At 42.6% G+C, this 17,115-nt stretch overlaps 1 protein-coding gene across 1 annotated transcript in view; it reads left to right on the forward strand.

Moving 5' to 3' along the window:
- The window catches only part of LOC149257295 (uncharacterized), a 143,106-nt gene that overhangs the window by 26,049 nt on the left and 99,942 nt on the right, over positions 1 to 17,115 (forward strand). Inside the window, exons 6-8 of the mRNA XM_089413913.1 lie at positions 13,817 to 13,862; positions 14,010 to 14,035; positions 14,286 to 14,392. Of these exons, the coding sequence (XP_089270039.1) occupies positions 13,817 to 13,862; positions 14,010 to 14,035; positions 14,286 to 14,392 (179 nt within the window). The remainder of the gene's footprint in view (positions 1 to 13,816; positions 13,863 to 14,009; positions 14,036 to 14,285; positions 14,393 to 17,115) is intronic.

A 17,115-nucleotide genomic window follows, 5' to 3' on the forward strand; every position in this document is an offset into this window, starting at 1 on the left:
CATCTTTCAAAGAATCTCGTGTTTCATGACAGGTCCAAGCATATAGAGATCCAATATCATTATATTCGAGACATGGTGTAGAGAGTAGTCGTGAGACTCCATCACGTATCGACTGATGAGCAAATAAAAAATATTCTCACCAAGGCTCTGCTAAAAGGGAAGTTCTTAGTCTTCAGAGAGCAACTTGGACTAATGGATGTGACCCTCCCAGGGAAGGGTCTCCGCTGATCGAGGACACTGAGCTATGCTCTCACCCCTGTTTGAGCTACCAGGTTGAGGAATTGAGTCGGAGAGCTCATGGGGTTGAGGGAACTCTAGACAATAAGATAGTATGTGATCCTTACCTCCCATGGTAGGTGTATCCTACCTATTGTCACCTTTGGATGTGACAGAGTATACCCCAGTTGGCATCCTGCCCACAAGCTGGTCTTGTTGGGATCGTTTCTCCCCATCTGGCCAACGGGTGAGCATACTTGAGATAGTCTGTGATCCTTACCATTTATGGTAAGTGGTATCCTGGTCAAGTGATGGGATGCATGTGTACTACCACCGACTCTTGAGGGTCAAGATGGGAAGATAAACAGACAATAGGATAGAGTGTGATCCTTACCCTTTGTGGTAAATGTATCTTGCCTATTGTCACCAGACATTAGGATAGGTGTGATCCCTACCTCTCATGGTAAGTTGTATCCCTCCTATTATCTGTGTGGGTATAGGGTGGTAACCAGAGCTCTACTATGATGATTCTTCTTCTTTAGATCCGAGAATGTTCAACATATGATCAAAGATGAACAAAGATGAGATATGACCTAATGACGATGACAAGACATTTTAGATAGGACTTATGATGTAGTCGAATATTTCTTCCTAGTTGAGAGAGAGTGTTAATTTGGCAGCTCGGAGATAAATTCCCTCCATTGGACAATGTTCCTCATCTAGAGAAGACCCTCTTGGCCCTTGGAAAAATTCAATTTGGTCAAGAAAAATTATTATTTTTAATGATGGAACCACTTTTGCACAAAAGTTTAGGTCGGCCTAAAGTCAAAATTGGGTTGTCACATATAAATTCACATCAAGGCATCCTCATTTGGACATCACACAACACATTCATTTCTTCTCTCTCCTCTTGTGATTGGTTTGTAAAGCTCTAAAGCAAGGCAACTGAGCTCACACGTGCGAAGGGATAAAGGCTACTTGTGAAATTTTGCGTTGACTTTCTGTTTGGTTGATCGTTGACCAAGTTTGACTTGGCATTTTGACTCACTTTGATTTGCAAAATTCGATCTTTGGAGACAGAGTTTTTCTATGGAGAAACCAAGATTTTCTGGGCTACTTTGAGTATTACGGACCATTGACTTTGACCTTTGAAATGTAAAGTTGTCCGTAGGGTTTTTCTCTCTCCTTTGATTGAGTTGTTTAGGACTATTTTGACTAGCAAGGAAGGCCGAATATTTTGACTGTTGGCCGAGCTCTTTTGGAGGAAGTTTGACCATTGACTTGTGGACTGGTTAGGGAATCTTTCACTGTTTTTGATTGTGACAAAATTATAGACTTTGACTTGTTGACTAGATTTGACTTTGAGGCTCATCTTTTGGATATTGGTTGGTTGAGCTCTTGGCTAGTCAACGAATTGACTTTGGCTCTTTTGTTGATGAATTGAATCATTGTATCTCTCTGCTGAACATTTGATGACAATCTAATAGAAGAAGAATTTGGAAAGGGTTTTCCCCCTTGTGCGGTTTTTCCCTGGTCTTTGACCAAATCTTGTGTCGCTCTTGTTTCATGTTCTTCGCTGTCTTCTATTGCACTTGAAGTCTATCTACAATTACTTATTGTAACTGGAAAATTGAATTTATTGGAAAAGTGATTGCTAATTGAAGAAGAATTATTGCAAGTGATTGTGCTAAGCATAGAACTCTGAAAAATTAACAAATATCAAGTGAAAGCCACCAATCATCAAGGATAATGATCATAGATGCATTTTAGTGGACTATACTTAATTATTAAGGGCACAATAACACTTCAAATTGAGATCACCTTCAAATATCTAACTTAACCAAGTCTTGTAAAAGTGTTCCTTGTTGATTTTTGGTAGCATCAGATGTGCTCTAGCCTTGAAATTTGGAGGAGAGGCTAAGGCACATGAGATCTCTAAGACCCAGAAATCGTTTTGAGAAATTCCACCATGATGAAGAGTTATTAAAATAATTAATATTTTTAATGGGTTCCTAAGTCTAAACTTAAGAAAATAAAAATATTAATGGGTATTAATAAAGATAAGTGTGAGAAGCTTCTAAGAGATGAGGGTCAAGTCTGTTTTAATCTTAGCCATTGACTAGAGACTTGATTTTGACCGTTGATTCATCAACAGGAAAAATATAAGAGAAGACTTGAGGATCATTTGGAGATATACCGACAGATAGTATCTATAGGAAAATTGATTCTCAATTAAAGGAGATCGATTTTAGAGGGAGAGTTGCAGGGTGGAGGAAGAGGAGGGCATGAGCAATAGGCAGTGACTAAGGAGGAGGTGACACATGGACAGTGGGATACAACGGAGAGGGAGACGCAGTCCAAAGGAGAGACACAACCATCATGCAGGTTGACGCAGAGGGATGTAGAGTCACTTAGAGCCACATAGAGGTGACACAGGAGTGGCAACAAGGTTTCCAAAGTGTCAGAAAGTCTCAAAGGGAAAGTCTCAGGTGTTTTCTTTCAGTTTCTCTGTAAAATCATTCCTTGTAAAAGCAATTGCTGCTGAAGATTAATAAAACCCTCATCTGCTGCATCGATTTTCCCGCATTGGGTTTTTCTAGGGACAATTGTCCAAAAACAACAGCGTTGATGTGATTGGTTCTTGTGCATGTATTTTTTCTCTAGGTAATTGTGTGATAACTGTAGTAGAATTTATTTTAATATTTGTTGAAGGGATTTCGTAAATAACTTATTGTGAATAATAAGTAGGTGAAATAAATTAGTTGCTGTAGTAGAATTTCAGTTTAGAAATTTTCACATGGTATCAGAGCAGAGATCCGGCAACAGGAGAGGAAAATCAACTATGGGTCAAGAGCATGATGTAGAGGCATCCACTCAAGGGGACTCACGCAAATTTCCAGAAGAATGCACAAGGGACATGAATTACGATTATTCTATGTTAGCTTCCAGATTGGAAGAAGAAGTCGCTTGCTTAGCAAGCTCTGCCTCCTCTGAGGTTTGGTATATAGACAATGGAGCTTCCTGGCATATGACAGGAATCCGAGAATGTTTTTTAGATTATCAGGAAGAAAGAATGAATTTTCAGATCACCATGGGAAATAAGGCAAAGTGTACTCCAGTAGGAAGAGGTACTGTGGTCTTTCAAACCGAAGCAGGAGAGCGACTTCGAGCAACCAATGTGCTATATGTGCCAAGATTAGGGATGAACTTACTCTCCGTAGTTCAACTTCAAAACAAGGGCTATGACGTTTTCTTCATTAAGGAGAAAGTATATGTCAAACACCCGAGTTGGAAAAAGAAGGCCCAGATTGGAATCAGAAGTAACAGGTTGTATAGGTTGTAGCTAGAATCACCAATGGCACTGATAGGCAGTAATGGAGACAAAGATTTGAATGAACTATGGCACAGGAGGATGGGACACTTACACCATGGGGCTCTGAGAATTCTCAGGAAAATAGTGTCAGGAGTTCCAAAACTAAGTACCAAGCGAGATGATGTATGTAGAGGGTGCGATCTGGGCAAGTATGCCAAAGCAGCGTTTTCCAGAAGTAACAATAGGGCTAAGAGTGTGCTAGGATTGATACAGTCAGATATTTCCGGACCGATGTCCACAAAAGCTCTTAGTGGTGCTAGATACTTCGTCACCTTCATCAATGACCATTCCATAAAGACTTGGATCTACTTTCTGAAATCCAAGGATGAGGTTTTTGGTCGATTCAAAGAGTTCAAGGCTCTAGTGGAGAGTATGTTGACAAGGTCTTCACCGATTTTTGCGCTAAGGAAGGCATCATAAGAGAGTGGACAACTCCCTACAATCCAGAGCAGAATGGAGTAGCATAAAGGAAAAACAAGACTATTGTGGAAGCAGCTAGGGCAATGTTGTATGATTAGTATATGCCTAAATTTATGTGGGCAAAAGCATGCAGCACGACAGTTTATGTCCAGAACAGGACTCCACATAGGGCATTGGGCAAAATCACTTCGGAGAAGGTCTTCACAGAGAAGACACCTGAAGTCAGTCATTTCAGGATATTTGGGAGTTTAGCGTATTGCTGTATATTCGAAGAAAAGAGGAAGAAATTTAGATCAAACTGCTGAGAAAGGATATCTTGTGGGATATAGAGAGAATGCTAAGGCATATAGAGTCTATCTTCCAGGCAGTAGGAAGGTAGTAGTTCGGTGGGATGTAAAGTTCATGGAGGACAGAGTTTTCAGGAAATCCCGAGAAGTGCCTTCCCAGGAGCAGTCGAAAGACGAGCCGTTGGTCAAACCACTTTGACCAGCAGAAACTAGTACCAGAAATTCTCTTGAAGACAAAGCTTCAAAACAGGAGGAATCTCAGGAAGAGGAAGAGCTAATAGACGTGCCTACTACCAATGGAAGAAAGAGCTGGGAACTTCGACAGATTTTGTGGGATGCCGAGGACTTCATTGGTGCACCCAGGAATAATAAATTGGAGCGGAGACAGCTAGACAGATACCAGGCCTTAGTAGCTCAGGTTGGGTAACCTTCTAGTTTTCAGGAGGCCGTTCAACATCGAGTATGGGTAGATGCTATGGTGGAGGAATATAACTCTATAATGGTCAATGATGTCTGGGAAGTGGTACCTCGGCCTCAAGACAGATCAGTGGTAGGTTCGAGATGGATCTACAAGGTCAAATATGCTGCAGACGACAGTGTGGAGAAATACAAAGCCAGGTTTGTGGCTAAGGGTATGCTCAGAAGGAAGGGATAGAATACGAAGAAACCTTCGCCCCATTAGCAAGGTATACTTCTATTAGAACTGTAATATCTCTTGCAGATGGGAGATTCATCAGATGGATGTCAAGATGACATTCTTGAACGGGGTAATAGAAGAGGAAGTATATACCAACAGCCACAAGGTTTTGAGACATATGAGAAGAAATCTCATGTATGCATCGACAACAGGCAGTGACTAAGGAGGAGGTGACACAGGGATTGTAGGAGACAACACAGAGAGAGATGCAGTCCAGAGGAGAGACGCAACCGTCACGCAAGCTGATGCAGAGTCACTCAAAGCCACACTGAGCCACACAGAGTGACGCAGAGGTGACATAGGAATTGGAGCAGGGTCTCCAAAGTGTCAGAAAGTCTCAAAGGGAAAGTCTCAAGTGTTTTCTTTTAGTTTCTCTGTAAAATCATTCCCTGTAAAAGTAATTGCTGCTGAAGATTAATAAAACCCTCATCTGCTGCACCGGTTTTTTCGCATTGGGTTTTTTCGGGGAAAATTGTCCAAAAACAACTGTGTTGATGTGATTGGTTCTTGTGCATGTATTTTTTCTCTGGGTAATTAGGTGATAACTGCAGTAGAATTTATTTTAATACTTGCTGAAGGGAATTCGTAAATAACTTATTGTGAATAATAAGTAGGTGAAATAAATCAGTTGCTGCACTAGAATTTCAGTTTAGAAATTTTCACATTCCCTACTTGTGTTAGGGATGATTAGATGGTCAACCCTATTAGGTGATTCCAACCCCTAAGGGGAGGTGACATGTCCTAGGTCAACCCTTGAATCCAAAGGTGCTTGTAATAATGGTGCTAATGGAGGGGAAGGACTTCAAGGCAATGTGCCAAGCCGTGGGACTAGTTGATGGAGGTCCATCATCTTGAGTATATAGATGTAAGGAGGGAGAAACTGTGGAGGCATGAGCTACCTCTTTCCTTGGCTTGCTTTTTCCACCCCTCTGGTGCGCTATTTACTTATTTTTTATAATGCTTTGAATAGGAGCACAACTTAGGAGCCCAAACTTGCTTTTAGTGATTTAGCATTTATTTACCCCTTAATCATGAGTCAATTTATCGCTCATCAAGGTTGGGACATGCAAGAGTTCATTCATTATGTGATGGAGCATCAAGTGCTCAAGGAACTGGGTGATGGCTAATGAGGTGGATAGAGATCACGCTAGGTTTTTTCCCATGTGCTAATTAATGTCCCGACCATCTTTTGCATTTAATTTTTTTTTTTTCTTTGTGGCCATTTTATGCTTTTATCTTTCTTTTAATTGCATCAACCTCCAAGGAAAAGTTTCTGGCCTAGGCTCAAGGATGAGGATAAGAGAGTGCCAATTCCAATGAACCAATGACCACAGGCCCGAAGAATGGAGATGATGATCCAGGTGGATATTGGTGGCCACCTGCCAAGTCCACCTGGACCCCCACCATTGTCTTTCTCAGCATTTTCAGTTTCCTTAATTGTAGCACAACTTACTATTTTTAGCAGTTTTTCGAGTCCTGAACTTCCGGAGTCGTTTTGAGGCCCTAAACGACGTTTTTTGGGGAATCCGGGGGCAACATGGGTCCATGGAATGGACCGATGTTGCCTGTTCCAACAATGATAGTACTCGGATAGATCTTTCTAACGAGCTATTGTACGCGTCAAACGGAGATCATATGCCAAAGTTACGACCCCGGGAAGTTGATGTACCAATTTACCCCAAACGGGGCCCACAGTTTGGCGTTTCATCTCCTAGGGTTAGGTTTTGGAATGTTAAGGGTTTTCCATTGTTTCTCAACAATAAATAGGCCTTCGAGCCTCATTGTAACACAGTTCAGAGGCATGTAGCCATCACATCTCTTCTCAGAGATAAGCTACCTTCGCCCTAGCTGGTTTATTTCCATTTCTGGTTGTAAGCATATTTCAGTATTTTCCATTAATGAAATGAAGTATTATTCCGCTGCATCTTTGTGTATATGGTTATCTCTGTAATTTGCTTTCCTGTTTAAATCCGGATCAGTGGTATCAGAGCGGTCTGCTTTTTCTCTGTTTTTCTTTGCATGTCCCCAACAAGGTCGGGATATAAGGAGTTAGGGCTTGAACTGGTTGAACCTTTGCAAGACCAGCCTCGCAAATCCCGACGGCCTCCCATGGCGGACGAGAAGAAAGACGAGGGGGCAGGAGATCCCATCAAAATCTTGCTTGAAGAAGCCCTCGAGCGACAACGGAACGCGATGATGGACAGCTTTGCCCAGATCCTTCAGCGGCTACCCAGAAGCAACGCATCGGCTTCCAGCAGCTACTCTGGAAACGCCACACCCTTTAAGGTACAAGTTAATTTTGAAATCCCCATATTCGAGGGTCAGATAGACGCAGATGCCGTAGATAAATGGTTAAATCTGCTAGAGGGTTATTTTTCTGTTCATGAATTTTCGAGTCGGGAAAAGATTGTTTTTGCTCTTCTCAAAGCAGCCCCCCACGTCAAGGACTGGTGGGAAACCTACTGCGAGCAGAAGGATGAAAGTACTGGCTCACTATTTTCAGCCGCACCCACCTGGGATTCGTTCCGGGATGCCATCAAGGAGCAGTACTACCCTGTTGGAGGCTATGAGGATGAATACATAAAATGGACCACGCTGCGGCAGGGAAGGGACCAAGACGTGCCAGAGTTCACCAATCTTTTCCATACCCTTCGCACAAAGTTGGGTATCAAGGATTCGGAGCAACATTTGATACTCAAATACCGTGGCTGCCTGCACAAGTACATCCAGGAAGAAATACAATTCCTAAACATCCCCTCGCTCGGCGCAGCATACCGATATGCCGTCAAGGTCGAGCAGAAGTTTAAACAAAAAAAGCGAGACTTTGGATCTGCGAATCCAAAGCAGGGGAAAGGTGCCCCGAAACCACAGAACAAAGGACAAAGCCAAGGCGGGACAGCCCAAGACAACCAGCCGAAGCTGCAAGCAAAGAACAACGCTGCGAAGCCGAGAAAGGACACTGGAAAATGGTGCGAGTTCCATAAGAGCTCCACTCACAACACAAGTGAGTGTCGGGCCAAGCAGTCACTGGTGGCTGAGCTAAAGGTTTCAGAATCAGATGCATGTTCCGACTCTGAGTCAGAACCCGATAAGGGGTATGAAAAAGGGAAGCAGATCATTGATGCGGATCCCAGCGCCACTGTTGCTATCGCAAAGATCCAGAAAAATGAACCCGAAGATCCAGAGGAGGAGCGTCTCTTCCACTCCCAGATGTGGGTAAAGGGCTCCCCGATACAGTTCATTGTTGATAGCGGGAGTCAAAAGAACCTCATTTCGGCAGAGGTCGTGAAGCGGTTGGGCTTACCGACCACAGCGCATCCACAACCATACACCATTGGGTGGCTTCACCAAGGACGAGATCTTCGCGTGAGCCAGCAGTGTCGCCTTCCATACAACATCAAGCCCTTCATGGATGAGGTATTGTGTGACATAGCTCCCCTTGAAGTTTGTGATGTATTACTAGGACAACCATACTTGTGGAAGCGACATGCTGTGTATGAATCAAGGCCCCGTGCTGTTATTATTACACTGGGAGATAAGTTGTTCAGGATACCAGAGGTAGCACCACCTGCCGCCATCTCTTTGATTACTGCAAAACAATGCAGTAAGATCATTTCCAAAACCAGGAAATTTGTTTTCCTGATGATACGCCCTCAAGGAAAGAAGAAGACAGTGGCCGCGGCCTCCAGACGGGGTCCCTCTGCACGACAACTACAGATGGACAAGATTGTGGAGGAGTACGAGGACATCTTCACCTCCCCGGCAGGGGTTCCTCTGCACTGTCAAGTCAAGCACTCCATCGATCTGACCCCAGGTGCGCCGCTACCCAATGGACCAATTTATCGGCGCTCCGTTCTGGAGAATAATGAAATCAAGAGGCAGATTCAGGAGCTCCTGCAGAAAGGTCACATCCGTCCGAGTTCATCGCCCTGTGGGAGCCCGATCGTGTTGGTACAGAAGAAGGATGGGACGTGGAGACTCTGTATTGACTATCGGGCGCTGAACAAGATCACTGCCCGTAATAGGTACCCGATCCCGCGGATTGATGACCTCCTAGACCAACTAAAGGGGGCGAAATATTTCAGCAAGATCGATCTGAAGTCAGGATATCACCAGGTACCAATCGAACCCTCTGATGTGTGGAAGACTGCCTTCAAATCCAAGGAGGGCCTCTTTGAATGGTTGGTCATGCCTTTCGGATTGACGAATGCTCCTGCAACCTTTATGAGGCTAATGGATGACATCTTGCGGCCATTCACCAACTCCTTTGTAGTAGTATACTTGGATGACATTCTGATCTTCAGCCAGAGTTGGGAAGAGCACCTCCACCACATCCGACAGGTTCTCCAAACACTGCGGCAACACAAGCTATGTGCCAATTTGGAGAAATGCACTTTTGGCATGACCTAGGTTCAGTATCTGGGATACATCATTGATGAACAGGGGGTGCATGTCGATCCAGCCAAGATCCAAGTCATTCGGGATTGGCCCTCTCCAACCACTCTAACAGAGCTCCGCAGCTTTCTAGGTCTTGCCAACTTCTACCGCAGGGTTGTGTTGGGGTTTTCCCATATTTCTTGGCCCTTGAGTCAAGTCACCAAGGGAGGGGCTAAAGCAAAGTTCTTTTGGTCTGAATCTCAACAGAAGGCATTCATGGAGTTGAAGGATCGCCTCTGCACGGCACCAGTGCTCGCGTTACCAGATTTACAACAACCATTTGAGGTCGAGACAGATGCCTCTGACTATGCTATTGGGGCAGTCCTTACTCAACATGGACATCCAGTGGCATATCACAGTGAAACACTTTCAGACACAGTCCGGAAGTACCCCACTTATGATAAAGAGATGTATTCCATTGTACATGCCTGCCGACAATGGAAGCATTACATTTTGGGGAAGGAAACGGTCATCCACACAGACCACCGACCCCTGCAGTTCATACAGACCCAAGGGAAATTGCAGAATGACCGCCATCAGAAGTGGTCTACATACCTGCAACAGTTCCATTTGAATATCAAGTATAAGAAGGGCAGCACTAATAATGTTGCAGATTGCCTCAGTCGACCACCGATCATGGCGTTAACCACCGTGCTCAACTCTTGTGGGCACGAGACTTCTGATTGGCCACTTCTCTACAAAAGCGACCCAGAATTCGGCCACACATACCAGACACTCTTGGAGGGTCGGCATGTTGCAGATTTTCACCTCCAGGATGCCCTATTATGCCACCTCGGTCACCTTTGTGTTCCTTCAAGCGAGCGTGCCAAGATGATTTGGGAAGCACACTACAGTCGGGCTGCTGGGCATTTCGGGGTCGAGAAAACAGTGGCAGTACTGCAAAATTATTTCTATTGGCCGAATCTTCGACAGGATGTTGGGAAGTACATCAGATCATGTACTGCCTGTGCCATTGCCAAACCGACCATTAAGAAGCACGGCCTCTATACCCCGTTGCCTACCCCTAGTCGACCTTGGGAATCCATCTCCATGGATTACATGTCAGGCCTTCCTTCCACTAAGCATGGAAATGACTGTGTTTTTGTGGTCGTCGACAGGTTCTCGAAGATGGCCATTATGATGGCCTGCAAGAAGAATATCATAGCAGAAGCCACTGCTAAACTCTTCTTTGAACGAGTGTGGGTGCACTTTGGGATCCCACAGTCTATCATCTCAGATCGGGACAGTCGGTTTCTCAGCACATTTTGGTCCAGTCTCTGGTCAATGCTGGACACCAAACTCACGAAGTCCACAGCCTTCCATCCTCAAACTGATGGCCAGACAGAGGTTGTCAATAGGATGATTGTGCACATTCTGCGCATGTATAACTCAAAGCATCCACGCACATGGGACGAGAGCCTCCCCTATGTTCAGCACAGCTACAACCGAGCTCTTCACAGCTCCACTGGCCATAGCCCTTTTCAGGTGGGTTTGGGATTCCAGCCACTATGCCCCATTGATGTGGCCATGCCACTTGCAGCTACTCACATGAATTCAGCTCATGTCCAGTCCGAAACAGATAAGGCCACCAGCTTCATTGAGCGCATCCAACATATTCGCCAGCAGGTCCATGACATTCTTGAGAAATCAAATGCCAAGTACAAGCAGCGACATGATCAACACCGGGTGCCACACAAGTTTCAGGTGGGCGACAAAGTCTGGTTGCATTTGCAAAAGTAACGCCTTACTGGAGCCTATCGGAAATTGAGACCACTCCGATATGGTCCTTACACCATTACTAAGGCTATGGGAGACAATGCATTTGAGCTCAGCATTCCCCCATTCCTTGGCCTGCACCCAGTGTTCAATGTGGACCGCCTTCGACCATACTTTCCACCATTGCTAGACACATCCGACATTGCAGAACAACTCAAACCCACAGAGTTAAATCCAGATTGCATGGAACAAGCTGCAACTGTTCGGATCATGGACACACAGATCAAGAACACTCGCCAACAGAATATCCAACTGTATCGAGTTGTCAAAGCAGGCCAACTCCTTCAGCAGGGCAAGTGGCTCACCAGGGAACAAGTTCAGCAAAAGTTTCCTCATCTCATGGAGGAGCTCAACGCAATGGGGACCATTGCTTCCTAAGGGGGGAGGAATGATCCAGGTGGATATTGGTGGCCACCTGCCAAGTCCACCTGGACCCCCACCATTGTCTTTCTCAGCATTTTCAGTTTCCTTAATTGTAGCACAACTTACTATTTTTAGCAGTTTTTCGGGTCCTGAACTTCCGGAGCCGTTTTGAGGCCCCTAAACGACGTTTTTTGGGGAATCCGGGGGCAACATGGGTCCATGGAATGGACCGATGTTGTCTGTTCCAACAATGATAGTACTCGGATAGATCTTTCTAACGAGCTATTGTACGCGTCAAACGGAGATCATATGCCAAAGTTACGACCCCGGGAAGTTGATGTACCAATTTACCCCAAACGGGGCCCACAGTTTGGCGTTTCATCTCCTAGGGTTAGGTTTTGGAATGTTAAGGGTTTTCCATTGTTTCTCAACAATAAATAGGCCTTCGAGCCTCATTGTAACACAGTTCAGAGGCATGTAGCCATCACATCTCTTCTCAAAGATAAGCTACCATTGCCCTAGCTGGTTTATTTCCATTTCTGGTTGTAAGCATATTTCAGTATTTTCCATTAATGAAATGAAGTATTATTCCGCTGCATCTTTGTGTATATGGTTATCTCTGTAATTTGTTGCGTTCCTGTTTAAATCTGGATCAGATGAGATCTAGGGAATGATGGGAAGTGGTATGGAATAATCATGGACACACTACTTCAATACAAGTCTCCCATGTAGTGCCCCTTCTATAACCCTAAGGCCTCGAAGGAGGTCCCACTAAGTTAGGATAAAAAACTAACCTCCCTGGTAAAGTGAGAGAACAGGTTTATAGTCAAGATCGGTCAATCATCTATATCACCACTTAATACATGTTGGAATGCCCAAAACATTAATAAAAACACATGATTATGAGATGGTTAAAGTAGTTGTTGAATGATGACCCACATTCTTTCTTCAAGAGGATGCCGGACGATGAGAGGTGTCTGACTGGTGCAAATGATGGACGATCATGACATATCATCAATGTACTGAGCAATGTAGGGCTTCTGGCTGGTTGGCTGTCCAAAGGAGACAAATTTTCTCCTATGGGGAGGTGGGTAATAGCAACAACCCTCCATTTGCCTTTGTCTTAGGGGAATATGTTGATACCATCCAAGCTTACTCCAAAGGCCCTTTTTAGCTTGGCGCACTCTATTGAGGACATTATTTGGTAGGCAGTGTGTATGGATATCTGCAATAATGATTTAGAGGATGTGTAGGCCCTAGGTTCCCTCTCTCCTGGTTTTAGTTGCACTTTTGTTCAAAACTTGTTTGTTCTTTGGCTCTCCACTTTATAGGGATTGCCCCCTTAGGATAGCCTACTTGTAAGCCTAGGGTATATATTGTTTCATTTTCTGTTGTTGTTGTACTCAGATTTGTTTCTCATTTTAGGGGTCCTCTTGTTCACCACCCTATGTTTTGTAGGGATTTTCATAATGGATGTACCTCTAGTCCCTTTGACGTAGTTTGGTCTCTGGTAGACATTAATATAAATATCAACTTGTAAGTGGACTGTTTCATGGTGATTTTGGTTAGAACTCTTCAACACTGAATTCAACAGTTATGCTATTATTGTCCATCAACTTCATTCATTTGTGTTTTTTCATCTTCTATGAAAATTTTCATCCAAATTTATATCATCCCTCATGTGATCCCAGTTCTTCCTCGATTTCATGTCTAGGTGATGCTTGAGTGGCAAGGTGATTAATTATATTGACAAGTCCTACCGAAGACATGGATTTTGGTTTTGTAAAAGGCAGTTCACCGTTTCACCATTGAATCTTTGCATAAGCAACCTCTTTGAGCTTACTTGAAACTAAAAATGGTAGTTCTAAACTGAACATATTGAAGGAAGAGAAAGTCAAATAAGCAGAAGGCATGTAAAAAATCAAAATACCTTAATACAGCAATTAGATCTCCTATATCCAAGCACGTTCTTAACACGTTCCAAGTGTGGTGTTTCATGCAAAGCCCAAAAATTAACCTGAAGCCTAACTTCTTGTTGAACCACAATTCTAATTTATACCAAGTTAAACATTAAGACCTTAATACTCCAAAGAAATTATGCACCATACTACAAATAATTTAAGGTTAAGGCGCATTGTAATTTAAGAGCATTTTGCTATACAGCAATAGAGGATTTTTTTTCTATAAGTTGTATGTCCACATTCCCAGGTGCAACATTAACCATATATCTTTCATGGCATTTGACAGGAGAAAAGCAAGCTGCATTGAAGGTGAACGTAAATCCTCATTCCAGGTTAATATTCACTATGTCACCTTCGAAGATAAGGAAATTATAATTATGGATTTTTTTCCAAGTTATTTCATTGTCTTTTGTATTTGGAATAAATGAAGAATCATAATTTCCCACCTGAGCTTAAGTTTGAGATCTTGTTGTTTGCAGCAATGGATTCTCTTCAAGGTCATCTGGTACAGTATCTGGAACTTTTTTTCTGCTAGGTTTCTATTTTAACAAAATTTAAAGTCTAAATTTAAGTAGACTGATTTTTGATAGTTTTTCTCTGGGGAATCTGCATTCAGTTTTTATTTTCTTATTGGTGGTGTTAAAATTTCAGGATTTTGTACATTATAATAAAAGAAGCTTTTTAGTTTTTTTCCTTCTGGCATTACATGAATATAGGGGCATGTTGGATTAATAATCTTTGGTGGATGGCTTCAGAATTTGACGTTTCAGTTTCATCAACTTCTGCTTCTTCCCAAAGCCAATCAGTGGCTGGGACTCCAAGGTCCACTATTTCTTCACATTTTTCTGGTGCTGGATGGAAGGTTAGTCTAAAAACCCCTGACAGAGGCATGGTATGGCTTCCCATTTATGTTAAGATTGCAATGAATTGATGCTGTGTTTCCCTTTGTTATGCATCTAAGAGATTATCTGACATGTATCCTGATGATTTTGAATGTGTTAGGGTGTGAGAATTTCTTTGATAATCACTTCTACTGGTGGTTGAGATGATCTTAATATGCCTTATCATTTACCAGCCTAAATGATGTCTGCTTATTTGTGTATAATATTCAATGCTCGGTGAAGAAATGTAACTAAATGCTAGTTTTAATAACCCGTGTTAGAGTAACTACTAGTGTGAACGTCCTAGAATATGTCAACTTCCTCTCAGATGAATAAAAGTAGATCCATGGCTTGCATGAAATATTAAAAGGGTTTTGGAGCTTATTTTTCAGCTTTTTGGATTGATTTAAATATTTGTGCTATAAAGCTTTGTGATTTTTATTTTTTAAATGTGATGCACATTCTTGGTGTAACCTCCTAGGTTCTCACTTGATGCGAAATTCCCACCCATACATGAGACGCCATTGGTGACTTAGATAAGCCTGCCCACTGTTACTGCAAAATCTAACACCTTAGTGCAAAGCCTCACTAAGCACTCCAGGTTAAGGGCAACAACAGGATTAGCCACCATTGTCATCTTAGTAACTGTTCCCCTCCTATTCTGTGAATGGATACTATCCCCACAAGCGGAACTTGGAGATTAGATAATCCAAGAGCTCCTAGGTCAAATAGCCTTCAAGGTTTTCACTGAATAAAACACCCAAGGATAATGTTCAATAAAGAAAGGCTTTGGGTGACATAAGGTAATGAGTTTAAAGGACTTATGGCTAAATCTAGAGGGCTTGGATAGTCCTGAAGAGGCTCAAATAGATCCCAAAGACATGCTACCTTTAAATTAATAATTGTTGCTATAAATTAGGGTTTTTAAGAAGCACAATTTAAAGCATGCAAAATTTATGACAGCAATAATGAAATAACCTATAAATGATGAATGACCATAAAAAACAAAGGCTATTAAATAAGTAAACAAGGAAATAGGTTGCAGCCATTTTTCAATGGCTGAAAATGCATAAACCAGCTACAAAACCCTAGATGTCAGCCCTGAAAAGGTGTTTGAATTTAGTGTTTGAATTTAGAAGATGCAAAGCCTAACCCTAGGACTATGAGGTCCATGGTATTTTATGCTACTAAATGCAAATTTTGTTGTGACATAACCTTAATTTACCCTAGAAGAATTAGTGTTTTGAATTTTTTTATAAGGATTGCCACACTAAATAGACTAGTGCCTTTTTCAATCCTGGGCACATTGAGTCAAAGCGTGAGGTCAATGGTAGAAGATTTGATTGGAGTTAGTTAAGAGAGAAAACCTCTCATCCGATGCTAACTCTCTTAACTCACAAACTACCAAAACATGAAGATCAATAGTAGAAATGGACACAAGATGGAGGCTGCTAGCCAGGGCCAAAACCTCTTCTAGAGAGGAAAACCCACAAGAAGTTCTTCTCTTCTTATAGAATCTTCAAATGATGAATTCCAAGACTTTTAGACCCAAGACTGAGACCCCTCCAAGACCAAGTCAACAAATTCCAACCTTTCGGCAATTTTTCTAGCAACTTCAACAACTTCTGCAACTTTGACCTTGGCAACTTTATGTAGCTTTGACCCCGAACAACAAATTTCGGCCTTCGCTGCAGGTCTGCAATTTTTGGCCCTTCTGCAGCAGCTGCAACTTCGCAAGTGTGGGATAGAAAGGCTAATTTAAGCCTCCTTTGTTCTTCGCTTGGTTTTCTTCTTCTTTATTAGTCAAGTGGATGATATGCCTTACCTTTAGATCATAGATTTTGGCCTTTTTTTGGAGATCTGAAATTTCGTCCTAATTGCTGCAGAAACCCTAACTTCTTATTTGCATGTGTGAGAGAAAGGAGACAAAAATTAGGGTCTAGACTTCGATTTCTTCTACCTTAGATCTTCCTCCTTTGCTTGACTTCTAGTCTTCCTTCTTGCTTCAACGAACTTGCTTTATCGAACTTGATGGATATGCTTCAATTGAGGTCGAATTCTTCTTATACATAGGCTTCCTTGTGTGAAAATTTCACCACTGAAATCCTATTGCAGCAATTGGTATTATTTCCTCTAACTGTTAATTAAATTAGCATTTTATTGCTACAACAAGAAGGAAATAAACACACTGCAATAATCACAAAAATACTATGGAAAATAATAGCGTTGGAAACTGAGAAATATTCCAGCACACACATAAAAATTGACACAATTTTTTTTGGACAAATGTCCTCGGAAAAACCCAACTTGAGAAAAATGGTGCAACAGCTGAGGGTTTAACTTTTTATAATTACGCAGCAGTGAAATAATCTGAGTACAATCTGGATGTTGAAAACTGGCAATCCTGCAGAGAAAATACTAGCAAAAATTATCTGAGGGAAATTACCCTCACTTTGAGCAATCCTGGCACTCTCTGGCCTCTGAAAAGCTAACTGTCCAACTAGGCTTGCCCAGGCTCTGCGTCACTCTAGCGCTGCCTGCCACACATGCTTCCTGAATCCACTGCCAATCTAGCCGTCCTGCCTACTGCTGATTGGGAAAACGCTTCTCCTTCCCTCCAGAAACTCTTCCCGTCTTCTAAAACTGAAAACGTCTTCTCCAGCAAAATCAAACTACCCTTTTGAGGCTTCTATGTTGCCTCTGC

This window comes from Pinus tabuliformis, chromosome 6, assembly GCF_031772625.1.
Source record: "Pinus tabuliformis cultivar Carrire ecotype Pingquan chromosome 6, CPIR1, whole genome shotgun sequence".
Taxonomy (NCBI): domain Eukaryota; kingdom Viridiplantae; phylum Streptophyta; class Pinopsida; order Pinales; family Pinaceae; genus Pinus; species Pinus tabuliformis.